This window comes from Simochromis diagramma, unplaced genomic scaffold (genome assembly GCF_900408965.1).
Source record: "Simochromis diagramma unplaced genomic scaffold, fSimDia1.1 OVJJ01000313.1, whole genome shotgun sequence".
Classification (NCBI taxonomy): domain Eukaryota; kingdom Metazoa; phylum Chordata; class Actinopteri; order Cichliformes; family Cichlidae; genus Simochromis; species Simochromis diagramma.
In genome coordinates, this window is record NW_024387372.1 from 889,136 (window position 1) to 905,897 (window position 16,762).

General features: G+C 44.8%; 1 protein-coding gene across 1 annotated transcript in view; it reads right to left on the bottom strand.

Moving 5' to 3' along the window:
• Nucleotides 1-16,357, bottom strand: part of LOC120719353 (activating signal cointegrator 1 complex subunit 3-like) — a 37,684-nt gene extending 21,327 nt beyond the window's left edge. The window contains exons 1-5 of the mRNA XM_040008472.1: nucleotides 16,339-16,357; nucleotides 16,026-16,084; nucleotides 15,642-15,853; nucleotides 9,611-9,761; nucleotides 6,836-7,413 (exon numbers count right to left, since the gene is read on the bottom strand). Coding sequence (XP_039864406.1) covers nucleotides 6,836-7,413; nucleotides 9,611-9,761; nucleotides 15,642-15,731 — 819 coding nt within the window. The 5' untranslated portion in view covers nucleotides 15,732-15,853; nucleotides 16,026-16,084; nucleotides 16,339-16,357. The remainder of the gene's footprint in view (nucleotides 1-6,835; nucleotides 7,414-9,610; nucleotides 9,762-15,641; nucleotides 15,854-16,025; nucleotides 16,085-16,338) is intronic.
• Nucleotides 16,358-16,762: the final 405 nt, after the last annotated feature.

Sequence of the window (16,762 nt, forward strand, 5' to 3'; positions counted from 1 at the left end):
AGCAGTGGGCACCGGTCTCTTGCCAGTCAGCGGAGGAGCAGCGGGCCTGTGAGAGCTGGCTGCGGGCTTGGGCTGACATCTGGGGATGATGTCGCGCAGAGCTTCCGTCTGCTTCTTCCTCAGATCGAATCTAGCCTGAATGGCTTCAAGTGAATGTCTGAATATCCCAGCTGCAGACACTGGTGCATCCAGATATACAGCCCTGTCCCTATCTGGGACGTCAGAGAGGGTCAGCCACAGGTGCCTCTGCGCCACTACTGTCAAAGCCATCCCTCTGCCAAGGGAGAGCGCTGCACAGCGAGACGCACGGAGGATGTGATCTGTGGCAACTCTGACCTCGTTAAGAAGAGGTGCCAGCGGGCTGTCATCAGGAACCAGCGATCTGAGCTCCGCCAGGCACATCGCCTGGTACATCTGGAGCATGGTGACGGAGCTCATGGCGCGAGTAGTGCCGGCATGAGCCCGATAAATCTTCTCCAGCTGCAAAGCAGAGAATCTGCCGTGCTTGGACGGCAGAGTTGCGGGGCCGCCGACACCATGGTTATGGGACGGGGTCAGATAAGCAGCCAGAGACGGCTCCATAAGGAGTGGGTTAGCTAAGCCAGCCCCCTCGGCGCCGTCCAATTCCATGTACTGTCCATAGCCGGGCATAGTGACGCAGGTAGACAGAGGTTTGTCCCATGATGCTGTTAGCTCGCACACAAAGTCTGGGAACATGAGCTGGCGGAGGAGAGGGCCAGTCACATGCAGCTTCTCAGCAGCACGGCGAAACGGGGAGAAAAGAGAGGCGTCATCGTGGCCGACCGGCGCAGCAGCAGCGGCACATTGGGCCGACAATGAGCTCTCCTGCTCATCCTCTGACAAACCATGGATGTCCAGGCCGATGTCCAGCACATCATCGTCTTACTGGGGAGCGCTGACGGGCTTCAACCCAGGCTGAAGCCCGTCAGCACTCCTGCATGGTTCAGGCTCGTCATCGGCTAACCCGTCAACATATTCCATGTGGTCAGCCCAGCTAATTGCGGGGACATCAACCAGATAATCCTCGTCTTCAGACTCGGACGAAGCCAGGGCTCCAGACTTGGAAAGGAGAGGGTCATGCTGTGCGACAGCCCAACACTTTTTCCACAAACATCAACCGTCTTTCCAGGGTCGAGATTCTTACTCTGGATGGCATTACCTCGGCCTCCAGTAACACTGTGAGGAACCTTGGAGTCAGTTTTGACCAGGACATGTCCTTCAACGCACATATTAAACAAATATGTAAGACTGCTTTCTTCCATTTGTGCAACATCTCTAAAGTTAGAAATATCCTGTCTCAGAGTGACGCTGAAAAACTAGTTCATGCATTTATTACTTCCAGGCTGGACGACTGTAATTCATTATTATCAGGAAGTCCTAAAAACTCGCTGAAAAACCTGCAGTTAATCCTGCAGCAAGAGTCCTGACAGGGACTAGAAAGAGAGAGCAGATTTCTCCTGTTTTGGCTTCCTGTTAAATCCAGAATTCAAAATCCTGCTCCTCACATACAAGGTCTTAAATAATCAGGCCCCATCTTATCTTAATGACCTTGTAGTACCATATCACCCTATTAGAGCACTTCGCTCTCGCTCTGCAGGCCTACTTGTTTTCCATTAGTACCTACTCGGATCGACTGTTCACAGTTTTCGGGGTTTTCATTAGGTCATAGTACTTGGTACCGGGTACTAAAATAGTTCCTGTACAGCCAGGATTCCAAGCGATCCGAGCAGGTACTAAAATGTGATGTCGTCAGACCGCATGCTAGCAACTGGCTCGTCAGTGGCGTCACTCGATGACTCATGAGAGAGTCTCATGCACAAAAATCAAAACCACCATTTTTGAAACCCGGCGATGAGGGAGATGGCTACAAAACCAACGGCGTGGTCCCCCGAGTGTGACAAAAAGCCACAGAGCGAGCAGCAGGTGTATCATCGCCTCCACCTCCACCTTTGTTCTATGGTTTGTGTCGTATACCAATTACATCACAGGGCACTCGGCCGCGTTGCTATGACGATGACCACGCATATTAGGTGGTAATCAGCTGTAATGAGTAGTAACTAATGGAAGAAGTCAACCTAAGCTTAAAATTATAAAGATGTAAAGTTTCTGAGATATCTCCCTGCTACTGTACTGAACTCCCCTCACTATGAAATGACATGACCAAATCTGTATGTAACTAAATGGCTTTGCAGTCCGCGGTTCCTGCCTGCACTCAGCACCCACCACAAAATGTCAGCAATCCAAGGTCACCAATGAGAAATAATAAGAAGCGAGTTTCTCCATTGTTGGCTTTAATGCCACAGAGTGCAAAGCCTTTAAACTTTAGTGTTGACTTTGGAGTCACACAGAGGTAGATGCATAGAGAGCCTGCAGGTGCACTCTCACAGTGTGTTTCTGTGTGTGTCTCTGCTCACACACACACACACAGCAGTCTACACCTGAGGATGTCTGTGGGAAAGTTGGCTTCCAAATGTCAACTACGTGAGAAACATTGGAAGCAACTGGAACCAGCTGAAGTTGTACAATTCTGACTCTGTGCTAAATTGATAGAAGGGCTGTGGGGTAGGGGCAGCGTGAGGATGGACCAGATGAAAGCCTGGACATGTAAGTGAAGTGTTGAAAATCCACAGGCACAAAATGGTTTCCTGCTTCATATAAGAATGTGAAGAATAGCAAATTAGAGGTTCAAATAGGGTGAGAAACAGACCCGTGCAACGAGCAGCCTAATCTGCTTTACACAGGAAGATGTAGATCCAAACAAACCCCAAAGCTGCACAGCAAATCCCTCACACAAAAACTTACACTCCAGTGTTTGGACATTTAAACAGCTGTCACTCTTCAGGGCTGCTGTTTCACCACGTCATACAACGGTTACGTCAAAAATATAAAATACAAATATAAAAACACGTGCTGGCTAGTCACAGGAGCACGCTCAGTGAGAGACTGAGATTACCCATAATGCACCACAGAATGACACAGCAAATCATCTCAGTATTCTTGATATTTATTTATAATCACCTCTGTTAGTCCTTGATATTTATTATTGAGTGATCTGTAAATATTGGTGCGATTTCTTACATTTGAAGATTCTGTAACATATTGCATTGTTTAAATAGTTCGTCTGTTACTGTCCTGGAGCAACTGTAACCCACATAATGTGCTTAGGGATTAATAAAGTATTCTGATCCTGGTTCACTGAAGTTCACCGAGAGACAACAGTTCCCACTTAGACTGAGGTGGAGCTGTCTGTCAGCGGCAGAGCTAAAAACTAACTGAGGGCAGTCTTGATGCTCAATCATCCAGGCAAGAAACCCCACAAAGGTTGATTCTGTTCATCTGGGCGTGGAGTTTTCAGACTGCAGAGAGCTGAGGAACCATTCCCCAGCTCTCTGTGATCACTGGTCATGACAGTTATACAATTATTGCATATTATGATCCTGAACCTCACAGCCGCTGCTGGTTTCAGTCATTGTTTAAATGTCCTGCTTATAAGGCTGGAAACCTGCAGTCAGCTGGGACTGAAGAAGTCAGCTGATGAGTGACGAACGTTACTCCAGATGAACAGAATCAACTTTGTGGGTAAATGAAGGTTAAAACAGTTTAGCAGACACAGCTGTGGTGTCGAGCTCAAGTTACTGCACTCACAAACCTCGTGTCCACTCTATGCTTTATGCTGTGCTGCACTTTATGCTTAAAGAACATCAGCTATGCTGATTATTTTGTGACTGTATGCTTTCCAGGATGTAGATAATGTTTCCATGGAGCAGACGTTCAGCACAACAAGCTGCTCGGTCAAAGTCTAAACTCTACACAATAGCACACAAAGTCTTTGCAGTACAAATTTAGTCACATCCAGATGTTACTGGTCTGACAATGAGACTCAGAAAAGAAAGAAGCACATGACTGAGGCGGACACACAGCTCCGCCCCTCACTAACAGCTCCTTCATGTTCATGTTAGGAGGAATTTAAACGTGTCCGTAGAGCTTCAGTTTCATCAACACTGAAGTATTAAACAGTTTTGTCCAAGATAAGCAATGACCTGAGAGCCACCATCGTTTATCATTAACACAGTGGCTGTAAAATACTGAACCAAGGCAAAGTGGATTACAGACACACAGAGAACCAGATGTGCAGAGCCACGATCGATGGTGAAAATGAACAAGTTGACTAAGAAAGGACTTCTTCACCAACACTGGTGTAGCTGCAGAGGTAAACATCTTCCCTGTGATACAGCTGAGTTTGAAATTCTACTGTGGTGACGACCCTGAGGCAAATATGAAGAGGCGCAGCAGCACGCAGTGATCATTCAGCTGCTGACAGAAGAAACACAGCTGATGGCAGTCACTGCTTTTACACTCATCCTGCTTTTCCCGAGGAACACTTTGCTTTTGTTCCTTGGACTGTGAATATAAGTTCATCAATATCTCTAAATATCTTTGTATTGATGCAACACTTTTCCTTCTCTTGGCTTCAGAATAGACAGCTGACGGCTAACAGCACGGCAACAAGTGCACCCCTGCCACACTGAACACACCAGCACATCATCTGCATCACCGCTGAGATCAGGTTTCATTTCCACTCTTTGTTTTCATCATCGTTAAATCACAGACTTGAGACAAAATGAAATTCCAAAAATATACGTTTGATTTGACAAAGTGAATATTTACTGGAGTTAAACTGGAGCCGACACTACGTCTCCAAAGGGTGTTTGTGTCTGCACTCAACGAAGAGGAAGAACAGACCACACAGCCCTGGTGTGAACACACGTATTCATTATACTAATCATTTAGATGATTTCACTGCAGAATCTACTAAAAAACAAACACCACCAAACGTGCACTGAATGCATCGTTTCTTTGGCACCACAGTCAAAGATGTGTTCAAATACCCGTGGACAGAGAGGGACTGAAATGTCCTCGACCTGTGACCAAAGAGAACAGCAACACAACGAAAACCTTACAACAACAAACACAATCAAACCTTGAAATCCCTTTGACACCTACAGCTAAAGCTCCGTGTGTTCACAGCTCATATCCAAGCACACACCAGCAGCCCCAGTAAGAGCCTTGATATGGGCAAAGGATCAAAGCAGTTATCAGGAAAATTATGGAAAGACAAAAGGGTCCACATCCTGTTACCTGGTGAATTTACTGTAACACTGTTGCTATCATTTTCTAGTAATAGTTCTAATCGGTGTCCCAGGTCACACAGTGGGGAAAAACAAACCCTCGTCAGGCACTGGCAACACTGGTACATCTCTCCTTATGGTCTTAACTGTGTGCACATTAGGCTCCTAATATTTCCAGGTCTTTATTGCCACTGAAGGTCAAAATGTACAAGTCTGAAATGTGCAGAGGTAAAGGCCAAGTATGGTTTAACAGCCAGGACATGATAACTCCAGTGCTGCTGAAGGTCAGCGTGATAGAATCAATAGATGTTGCACAACAATAAACATAACAGTGGGAGAGGTCAAACTTCACAGAAATGCAGTGATGAAAGCATCACAACAGTCTGTCAGGTTTATAATCAAGCGTATGGATGACCTCCAAGCCCGCTACGAGCTGAGCACCGTGCAGGACGACATGACAGCAGATGGTGCTTTAGAGGTGGGGTTCGTACTAGATGGTCTAGGGCAGGATGATGCATGTCCTATCCGGTTGTTCAGTGATGACGTGATGAATCCTACTTCCGGGCCTAAAGTAGTCTGCGTTTAATATGGCTTTTGTGTTGTTAACATGTTTAATGTTTTGTATTTTCTTCTATTTAATCTCAAAAAGCTCCTAAAACAGTCAGTGATCCCTGTTGACCTCCCTGGGCTTTTATTACCGCTAATCATTTATTTAAGCTCCGTTTTTAAAACCTTAGGATGTAACTACAGCCCAGCCCATGCAGCAGTATATGAATGACTAACCTCGTATTGTGGATGGATTATCTCAGTTGTTCTCCTGGCTGAAGTTTGGTCCTTTTACAGCATCCTGCCATGCGATTACATTTGTTCCTGACCACCGAGAACACTCATGTTAACTTTTATCGAGTGGAAAAAAAGTTAGCTTGTTTATATTATGCTAACATAGCTGTGTTGCTAGCGGTCACGTAGCACATCATTATATAGCAGCTAGCCCAACTTCAGTAACCCTACAAACGTCACTGCTGTTTAGTTTTCTGTCTTCATTTATGTTGGAAGTGATAACAGAGCTGTACGTTTTAATTTGTTTCCAAAACCCCGCAGTCAGGACATGCTATATTGTATTTAGATAGAAGCTAGCGAGCTAACTTCCTGCTAACTTCTAACTCCGTTAAATGTCATAAATTCCGTTTTCATGGATGCCTGGATGTTAAACTCAATTGTTACACCTGGTAGAGCAGAACGCTGATCATTTTATTAAAGATGAAAGACTTTAGACAGTTTTTCAACTCTCAGTAATGCCATAGTGATCGTTTCATATATGGACCTGCAGCGGAGTTTAGGCCCAGACACGGCTAGTGACGTCAGACTGAACAATCGGATACCTGAATGTTTGCAAAGCCAAGTTACCATAACAACCAGTGTAGACGCTGTAGCACTGGTGAATCTGTACAAACAATCTGATTGGTCCACATGAAGAAACAGTGCAGACGGATATTAAATATGACAGAGGCACTGATTTCTGATGATGTGAAGATGTGTGAGCATAAAAACAACCCTGAAACACCAACTTCAGTCAACACTTCTGCATAAAATGAGTTCCTTACTTTCCAGTGACTTCTATTAATGCGCATGTTATATATTGACCTAACCTTCAGGGTTAATACGAACAGACCAGTGGTACAGACCTCGTTCTGCAGCTCATCGTTGCTCCTGTGTGAGGCCAGCATTTCAAACAGAGACGTGCACAGCTCCTCTGGGTTGGATGACATCATGTTGCCTCCACACAGATATTTATCTACTTCTGTTCTAAGGAGGGAGCCATCCCCCGGGGTCAGGGGGCTTCCTGTACTGGACGGAGCCTCTTCATTGATGCCCTTCTTGCCGCTCTTTTGGTTGTTGAAAAAGTTGATGAAATCCAAGCTGGCACTCTCTTCCTGGATACCGGAGAAGGGCAGCCCCTCCAGTGGGTCGAGTGTGTAACCGTCATGTGAGAAAGCAATGTTGCGCCCAAAAGCGGCGCTTCGGTCCAGGTTGCGACAGGAGCGTTGGCTCTGGATAAAGTCTTCGACTCGGGAGTCACCGAGCAAAGCCACCAGTCGACCCACAGAGGCGCAGGACGCTTCAGCTGCCGATGATGGAAAGGGACCGAACATGTGTTTGATGGCCCGAGTCTCCTCTGTACCAACGTGGTCTTTGTTGTGGAAGGTTTCAAACAGGAACACGGCTGCGCTTTCACCCACCGCCTGACCGAGTTCAGAAGCCACTGTGGAACAAGCACATGCACACCACAGTTAGTACTGCAGCGCTAGACACAGAATTTACAGTTAGGTCCACACATGTTTGAACAAAAACACACTTTGGTCATTTTATATTTGCAAGAACCAAGAGTTTGTAAAGGCATCGAACTCTGACTGCAACCCAAAATAGGTTTCCAGACTCGAGACGAACTGAAGGTAGAGACACCTGTAAACATGCAACAACTGAAGGCAACTGCAGCAAAGGCGTGGCTGAGCTTCTCGTGGAAGCAAACACTGCACCTGGCTGTAGACGCTCCCAACTGCAACAAACCTGCACATCCAACTATTCAAAGCCCAGCTGCCAGTTCTACCCTCAGCCTCCTGCCTGAGTTATGACACTGACAAATGGTAAATTGCCTGTATTTCTATAGCGCTTTTACTAGTCCTTTACACGTCCAGTCATTCACCCATTCACACACACATCCACACACTGGTGATGGCAAGCTACATTGTAGCCACAGCCACCCTGGGGCGCACTGACAGAGGCGAGGCTGCCGGACACTGGCGCCACCGGGCCCTCTGACCACCACCAGTAGGCAACGGGTGAAGCGTCTTGCCCAAGGACACAACGACCGAGACTGTCAGAGCCGGGGCTCGAACCGGCAATCTTCTGATTACAAGACGAACACACAACTCTTGAGCCACGATCGCCCAAGATTGTGGCGCGACAAGATTTTCAAAAACCCCGACCCGAGGGTTGAAGTCACTGAGATTCGAACTCATCAAAGCTGCCCCGTTCTCGAGTCATTGCATTCACAGACTTGGGTGTCCACACTGCACTGCAATCAAATCAACTGTTCGAGTATACAGAAGTAAAACTCTAGAAGTGTGTCACTGTCCAGAAACCCATGGATGTTCCTGTACCCGCCCCAGAGAAACACCAAACTCTACCTTCTACATGAACTCTGTTATAATGTCAAGTCATAAAAAGCCAATAATACCAGGAAAGAAGGACGCAGTCACTAATCAATCGACTCATTTAAATGCATGATGTTGTTCAGCAGTCACATACTGCCAGCAGTATCAGTCGACTGGCTTCAGCTGTTAGCATGACGGGAGCTTCTGTCAGTAACGTCCACGTGAGGTTTATAACCCACAGGATTCATTAAACACTAGCTGCCCTGTGAGGAACGGACCTGGTTTCCTTTTCTTCCTTAAAACCCAGTGTGGCCCAAACACTGGCAGAAATGAGAATTTCCATCTTAAGGGAAAATGGATGTAATGATTATCATTTTAATGATGACGATTATTAGGATTGCTGCAACAATCACCTTTACCCTTTCTATTACCATTAGCTGTGCCTAGACAGCAGCACTGCTTTATATGGCCATTAAATCTGTGCACAGCACTATTAATAGTGCTAGAAAGAGTCGGCAGCTCTAAGCAGGAAAGGCCAAACACGAGCTAACTGTTCCTGCACCTCATTTAAATATTATTCCAAACAATTCATACTTTAGCAGAACTGCACTTAAAAAAAAAAAAAAAGAAATGCAGCATAATTGTCCAATTAGAGGAAAAAATGTCAAAAGGACAGAGGCAGACTAGAGCAAAGAAGGCTGGAGAGGCAAAGTGAAAACAGATGAAAAGGATTTAAACCAATTAAAACGGCCTAAAAAAAGCAGCAGCTCGTGGTTGCACGTTACAAACACAATGGCTGCTTTCATCCTCGAGAGCATCCTAAGAACAACTTTTCATTTGGATCTAGGCACACAGTTTGAGGGCAGCTCCAACACACAAACGAGCACACACACTGTTAGTCTGACTGGTGAACGGTGAGCAGCCAATCAGATCCTCACAGGGTTTCCTCAGAGCTCAGTAACACATGGACAGACTTTAACTCTGCCATCAAACATGCTGTTTGGTTTGAGCTGCTCTGTGTTTGAACCTTTACATGGAAGACGTGTGAACAGTACAATAACCACATGATCACATTAACAGCTGATAGAGTACAGCCATTAAAACTACCTGCAAAATCTTCCATGTTGCTTTTGCAGAGAATTCCCCCAAATATAACCTACCAACACTGCATGATGTCATTTTGGCCCCGCCCTTCTTTATTCAGGGTTTTAATGAGTATAAACAGAAACAGGCATTCTGAGGTTTTCATGAACGCTTCTCCAGCTTCACACAAACACGAGACAGAGCTGAGGTGTGCCTCCTTACCCATCTGTTTGGCTGCCAGGAGCAGGCTCTTCAGCTCCTGACTGGCAGCTTGCTGCTGACTTTTGTCCTGATGCTCGGTGCAGAAATGGACAATCTTCTGCCACGTCAGGCCCTCTCTGGCAAACAGCTCCTGTCTCTTCAGACGCTTGGCCTAATGAGTCACAGAGAGAGATGCAATTACACTTCAAGAAGAGCAGCACTCACTGCTCTGATCACAAGTATCTGGAAATGACCACCTTTGGTTAACAGCACTGAGCCTGTGCATTACTAACAACACTGTATTTCTAAAGTATTTCTATTATATTTCACTGAGCATACGAGAGCCTATACTATTAATTACACAGGCCCAGTTTACTGACTGTGGGCAGGGTTCATCAACAGAGACTGAATCATGGCTCCACTCCCACCGTTCACTGTTTGAACCTTTGTCAGTACGAGGTAGACTCACCTAAAAGCCGATGACACTGTGAGTGATATGGAACAGCTCTGTTTGTTTTCATGCTTACTGATCAGTAGGGCTGCCACGATTAGTCGACTAGTCACGATTATGTCGACTATCAAAATCGTCGACGACTGATTTAATAGTCGACGCGTCGTTTGAAGCTTTGTAAGATCCCAAAAGACGCAGGAATAAGTAGTAGGATTTAAGAGTGTAATAACGGACTGAAACAGAAGATGGCAGCACTGCATGTACAAGGATACCAGCTGCCGTTAAACCCAGAAGAAGAAGAAGAAGAAGAAGAAGAAGCTGTGTCCCAGAATTCATAGCGCAGCCCTGCTCAGTTTCCAACAATGGTGGCAGCTAGTTAGTTTTAATATTACTGTTATTATTCTGTCTGGGTCACAAAATAAACGTTTAACATTAGTGATGATAAATTTGATTCTTTTTACTGAATCGAGTTTTAATGAGTCACTCACCAAAGTGAATCGGTTTTTTGAGTCATTTGACTCACTGAGTCAGTCGACCAGAGAGTGCAAAAAATGTACATTTTCACTCAAACTGGATGTTGTGTTTTTCTCCACAATTTTAATTATAAGCCAGATATATTGCTGCTAACAGCAACAGGGATGAGTCAGTTGGGCTTGTGAATCATGATTCATGAGTCAGTAAAGTGATTCGCGAGTATTGAACGATTCGTTCATGATTCGCGCATCACTATTTAACATATTTTCATGGAGAATGTAGCTGTGTAAACCTCAAATATCTGCTCAGTTTATCAAGACACCGCATATTTTCAAAAGCGCTCCGACGTTTTCGGAGACGTCTGTTACCCACTAGCTCGATAGCTAGCCGGGAGGTCAAGGGTCACTAGAGCCGTGAGAACACCGGACTCCCGGCAAATTGTCTTCAAACCCACCGCCGTCTTTCCCTACTCAGGTTAAACATGATATATGAGTCACTTAGATAACTTAAAATGTTATTGTTTGGCTTTTTTCAGTATTTTATTTGTTCCTGAGTAAATCGGTTTGGCTGAGATTAAAGTTATAGTTTTTACACAGCTGAATAAACGTCAAGCAGACAGCTGATCATCAGAAGTGTGAGACGCTCGAGAATTTACTCCGGTGTCCTGTTATATTTTAGATAGCAAGGAGTTTATTAAACTTCACCGAAACAATCTGCAAATTTCATTAAAATTTAATAAACTATCATCTTGTCTTTATTTTTAGTTAGCACCTTAAACACTTAAAGCTGTAAGCTAATGATAGTTATATAAGAGCAGATGCTGCTGGTGCAATAAGCTGTAAGTTTTACTCCAATGGATGATGATCTGATTAGTCGACTAATCGCAAAAATAATCGGTGACTAGTCGACTATCAGAATAATCGTTTGTGGCGGCCCTACTGGTCAGTGCTGATCTCATTTACTGCCAATATTTCACTGACACCAGAACAGTGCAGTTCACACGTGTCGTGGACTCTTCATGCACGCTCAGCGTTCCAGAGGTCAGGACAAGCATTAACATAACGACTCCGTTACAATCAGCATCTGCACGTCTTCCAAAGCTGAGAGATAATGTTGGGCTGACTTCAGCTTGCTTTTCCACGGAGAAACACTTTCTGCTTAGAGGATTTAACGAGAGCTTAGCTAGCTGAAGATCAGTGGTTGAATAGCATGCTCAGTTTCATTTTAAACACGAGGAGCTGATCTGAGAAACTAAAGAAAAGCAGGGACACCTCTCAGTTACAAACAGTAATGCTGACTGGCAGGGAAAAGGAAACACGGACACAAATATATGGAAGTCATCAGTGAGCAGTGGACAGGAAGCTGGCAGGTAAAGGTGAGCGTACAGCACCTCAGCTGACCTCGTTCCTCTAGCAAAGTACTTGATCCTTATTTGTTTCAGTAAGAAAAGATCCCGTATCCTAAATGCAGATGGGAAGTATGAAAATAGCATCTTCAGTGCAGAAAAGACGACTTTTGTTTGTAGGTTTAGTTCTTAGAAAAAGAATCTGCAAAAACTGGTTTATGTTTTATTTCCAACAGCAGAAATGACAAACATTTCCCTTCTGTGTCAGTAACTTTGTATTCTTAACCTCTTCTGTCAAGTCTGGGATACATGACTGCTCGCCACCAGCAGCAGGAAACTTTGTATCCATTCAATAAAAATTAGGGTTGCTACTCTGAGCCATCAGCAGCCGCTCAAAGTAGGGCTGCACGATTTTGCATAAAATGAGAATCACGATTTTTTGGCTTAGAATTGAGATCACGATTCTCTCACGATTCTCTTTTCCAGTATAAATATTTATTGCACTTACTAACTGCGCATCAACTTCGTAACAGTTGAGACTGAACATAAAAACAATAAATAAACATAAAAACAACAAAACGTTGTACTGCTTGAAATTCCGTCTCCACCGTTGCTCGACGCTGCGTGTACAGAGCAGGTAGTGCAACAATAGAATAATAGTTGCGGGACGGCACTGTGTAGCGTTTGTCTAGGGTGTTGATCATTTTCCTAAATCCCTCGTTTTGCACAGTGTTGATGGGAGCCATATCTGTGGTCAGGTGATAAGTGATAGCCTCCATAATTTCTTTGTGCCTGCGGGAGGCCGACGTGTATAGGGAAGCGCTGTATAAGGTTCCCGTTATTGGTGTTTGGGTGGTTCACCGGGACGGATTTTCTCCTGTCACTTTCTCGTCATCCCTGACGTGCTCTCCGTTGTTTTTTCCTGCTAATTTTAGCATCACACGGCACAGCTTCTGTATCACGTGGTATAAGGCTCCGCCCTCGTCATTTGTTGAGCAGGAAGAGTGAGCGCTTGTTTTCATGCAGATTACGTCCCGAAATGCGGTACAGTCGTCGTCTTTTTCTTTTCTTTTTTTTTTAAATCGTTGTCATTTGGAAATGAGATCGCACATAAGTATGAATCGAGATCGCGATTTTCTAACGATTAATCGTGCAGCCCTAACTCAAAGGCCACGGGCCACCTCGTCTGCAGCAGAGCCAACAAACAGAAGCCATGTTACAGAAAGGTTTGGGTCACAAACAGCCTGTCACAGCACAGCTACAACATTTCTGTCATATGACAAACATGTTGAAATCACATCAGCTGCTTGATATCAAATATGAAACATTCAATTTTCATTACAGATGCTGAGCTTCCGTTTCATTTTACTACAGATATATTCAGCCTCTTGTTTGTCCCAGACTTTTGTCCAGTCTGAGACCACAACAACATGTCAGCTTGTCCTGGGCGACAGTTTCAGCCTGGACTACAAGATACACAGTAGGTGCTGTGTCAAACTTCCATGCCCGTGTAGTTTTACATAGTGTTTCTCCAACAGGGCTAAAAAAGCAGCAGCTCGTGGTTGCACGTTACAAACACAATGGCTGCTTTCATCCTCGAGAGCATCCTAAGAACAACTTTTCATTTGGATCTAGGCACACAGTTTGAGGGCAGCTCCAACACACAAACGAGCACACACACTGTTAGTCTGACTGGTGAACGGTGAGCAGCCAATCAGATCCTCGCAGGGTTTCCTCAGAGCTGATGGACAGACTTTAACTAACACTGGAATACACCATGCTGTCAAACATGGTGTTTGGTTTGAGCTCATACATGTTATACTGTAGTGGAAGGCTGCTCTGTGTTTGAACCATCACATGGAAGTCGTGCTCTAGAGCCCCACAAGCTCTTTTAATGGATTCATTTACTTCTTCTGAGAATTCAAACTCTACAGTTTCAGCCGAGGAAACAACTTCTTCGAGCACAATAAAAGAACAGTAAGATTTTTTTGCTGTATGTGAAAATCTAAGTATTAAGAACTGCTTGCATAGATAATCAGAGGGTTAGCAGCAGCTAGGTGGTGTTAACCACATGCACCTGAATAACATCAACAGTGCTTGAATAAAAGCACAGGTGTGGCAGTTCACTGGTCTGAATCATTCAGGTGTGCTCGCACAAAACCAAGAAGAAACACTGATCTTAACTGTTACTGCCCACTGATCTGTGAAGGCATTCCCAAACAATCTGAAGTCCATCAGTGGGAGAAATTATTCATGAGTGGAAATCAGAATCAGATTAATTTAATAATCCCTGAAGAAATTATGTGAATGCTCAAGACAGCTGTCAATCTTTCCCCAGCAAACTCAACCCAAAGTCAGACGCTGCAGGGCTGAGAGAAGCTCAGAGAAACTGTGGGACAGAGCGCAGCATGTGCACACACAGACTGAACAAGTATGGCGGCTTTGGAGGGAGTGCCGGGAAAAGCCTCCTCTCTCTACATCAGCAGCACTTAGATTTGCAAATCTGGGATTTTCTTTCCTCTGTTGCAGCGAGTTTCTCGTCTCAGGCTGATAAATCACGTGTGTGTGTGTGTGTGTGTGTGTCTTTGATGGAAACAATTTGGACAGGTGGCTCGAGCCATCTGCTAACCAGAGGGTTTGTGGGTCGATACCTGGCTTCCAGAGTATCCTTGGGCCAAATACTGAAGCCTAAGTTGCTTCTGATGCGTCCGCTGCACACTAACGCACAGGAGCACAAAAGAAGTGCTTGTATGAATGTGTGTGAATTTCTATAAAGTGATCTGGATGGAAATAAGAACACTGGTGCGCATATTTAATGAAGTACTTGTTTTTTTCTTAGCAGCGCATTAATGTTACTGTGCAAATATTAATGAATGAGCTCCACCGTGCTCAGACAAGGCCAACGTGGAGATGTCTGGTGAAGACCTAACACAGAATACTTATTTTAACACAACTGTATTTATGTAGGGCCAAATCACAACAACCACCACCTCACGCTGCTTTAGACTGTGAGCTAAGACCCAACAATAATACACAGGAAGTCCCAGCAATCAGACAACCTCTATTAGCAAGCATTTGGCGAAAGTGGGAAGGAAAAACTCCTTTTAATAGGAAGAATCCTCCAGCAGAACCAGAATCAGGGAGGGGCGGGGCCATCTGCCACGACTGGTTAGGGGTGTGGGGAGGAAGACAGAGCAAAACACAAACTGTGGAAGAGAGCCAGAGATTAATAATAACTAATGATTAAATGCAGAGTGGTGTATAAACCCAGTGATTGAAGAAGAAACACCCAGTGCATCATGGGAAGCCCCCAACAGCCTAGGCCTATTGCAACATAACCAAGGGAGGGTTCAGGGGCATCTGATCCAGCCATCACGGTAAGATTTATCAAAAGGTTTTCAGACTTTCTGACTCGAAGGCTTTAAGATGAAAATGTATCCTACCCCTTCTAATAATACTCTAACAGACACGATGAAGTAATCACTGAAGATACCTCAGAAAAATCAACCAGAAATAAAGAGTAAGTAGCTGTACTTATAGATACATCTGTGAGCTGGTTATGAATAATTTATCTTTAAGGATTAAAATGTTATTTGTGAAGAAATTCATTAAGTAATTGCTCGTCAAGAATACAGTAACACTGGGCTCAACGGAGCGCTGACTCTTTTTATAGAGCAACATGAAGACAGTCTGTTAGTATACCAGCTGCTTTGTCCAGGAAACCTCACTTATACACAAAAGTCATTATCAACACAATTCATTTATAAACTATTTAGTCTCACCTTTAGATCATAGAGCTGTTCGCTGAAGTCCTCCTTCTTGCTGACACTGGAGAAGGACCGAAGTGCTCCTGTGAGTCGAGGAGGAGACATCGTGTCTGTTTCCCTCCCCACACACCTGGTGTCCTGGATCTAGGTTCTTCTGGATCTAGGTTCTTCTGGATCTATGGTTCTCCTGGATCTAGGTTCTTCTGGATCTATGGTTCTCCTGGAACCTGCTGACATACAAACACAACAGTAAGATGAACCTTCAGTGTTTCTACTCCACAGCAACTCCACATACAAAGCAGCCAAAGGGCTTTGGACCTATGTGTCGCGACACAACAGCCACTGATGTTGTGAAGCAAACACGCCGTCCGTGTACAGTGGTCATGGTAGTCACGGTACCTGTGAACAGGCTGGCTGCGTTCGTGGGAGAGTGAATGAGACACTTGGGACGAAATGATCTGGAAAACAAAAACTTCTTGGTGAACTGACTGGTTTGGTTTATCTACAGATGCATGTTGTCTCCGGAAACTTGAAAGGTCCCGGATTACAGGAAGTCAGGTGGCTAACACAAACATCTCCAACAGAAGAATAATGCACGCGCCTTAGCTGACTTTTATAAGTTCTCGCGCGACTATTACACACAACGCTAACGCTAAGTATGCGCGTTGCTAGCTGGCTGTCATGCTGCCTGCTACATCTCTTTAAAACTCACTTTTAACACTGTCGTCACTATTAGTGCAACAGGAACTGCGACAGATGAGTCTATAAACCATTCACAACGTGAAACTTACGCTTCAACTGCTTCCTAAAGCGCCACGTACAACTCCAACAGTCAGTGTGCGAGTGCGCTACCGGCAGATGTCAACACAAGGTGCGTGTAAACTAGGGATTATGGGTATTGTAGTTTACACGTCAAGCGGCTGTATAGAGGGCATGGATAAAATGACTACATTACCCGCGTAAGCAGAGAAGGTGCGCTTATAGCTCACACCAGCGAACACCGAATTCTGTTTTATGGGCGGAGTTAGTACTTGTAAACGGGACATGCGGTCTCCGCCTGAAAAGAAAAGTAAACTTTAGTATCCTCTCTGCTATATACAGTACAGGGAGACGAGACGACGAGGCTCCAGTTCATT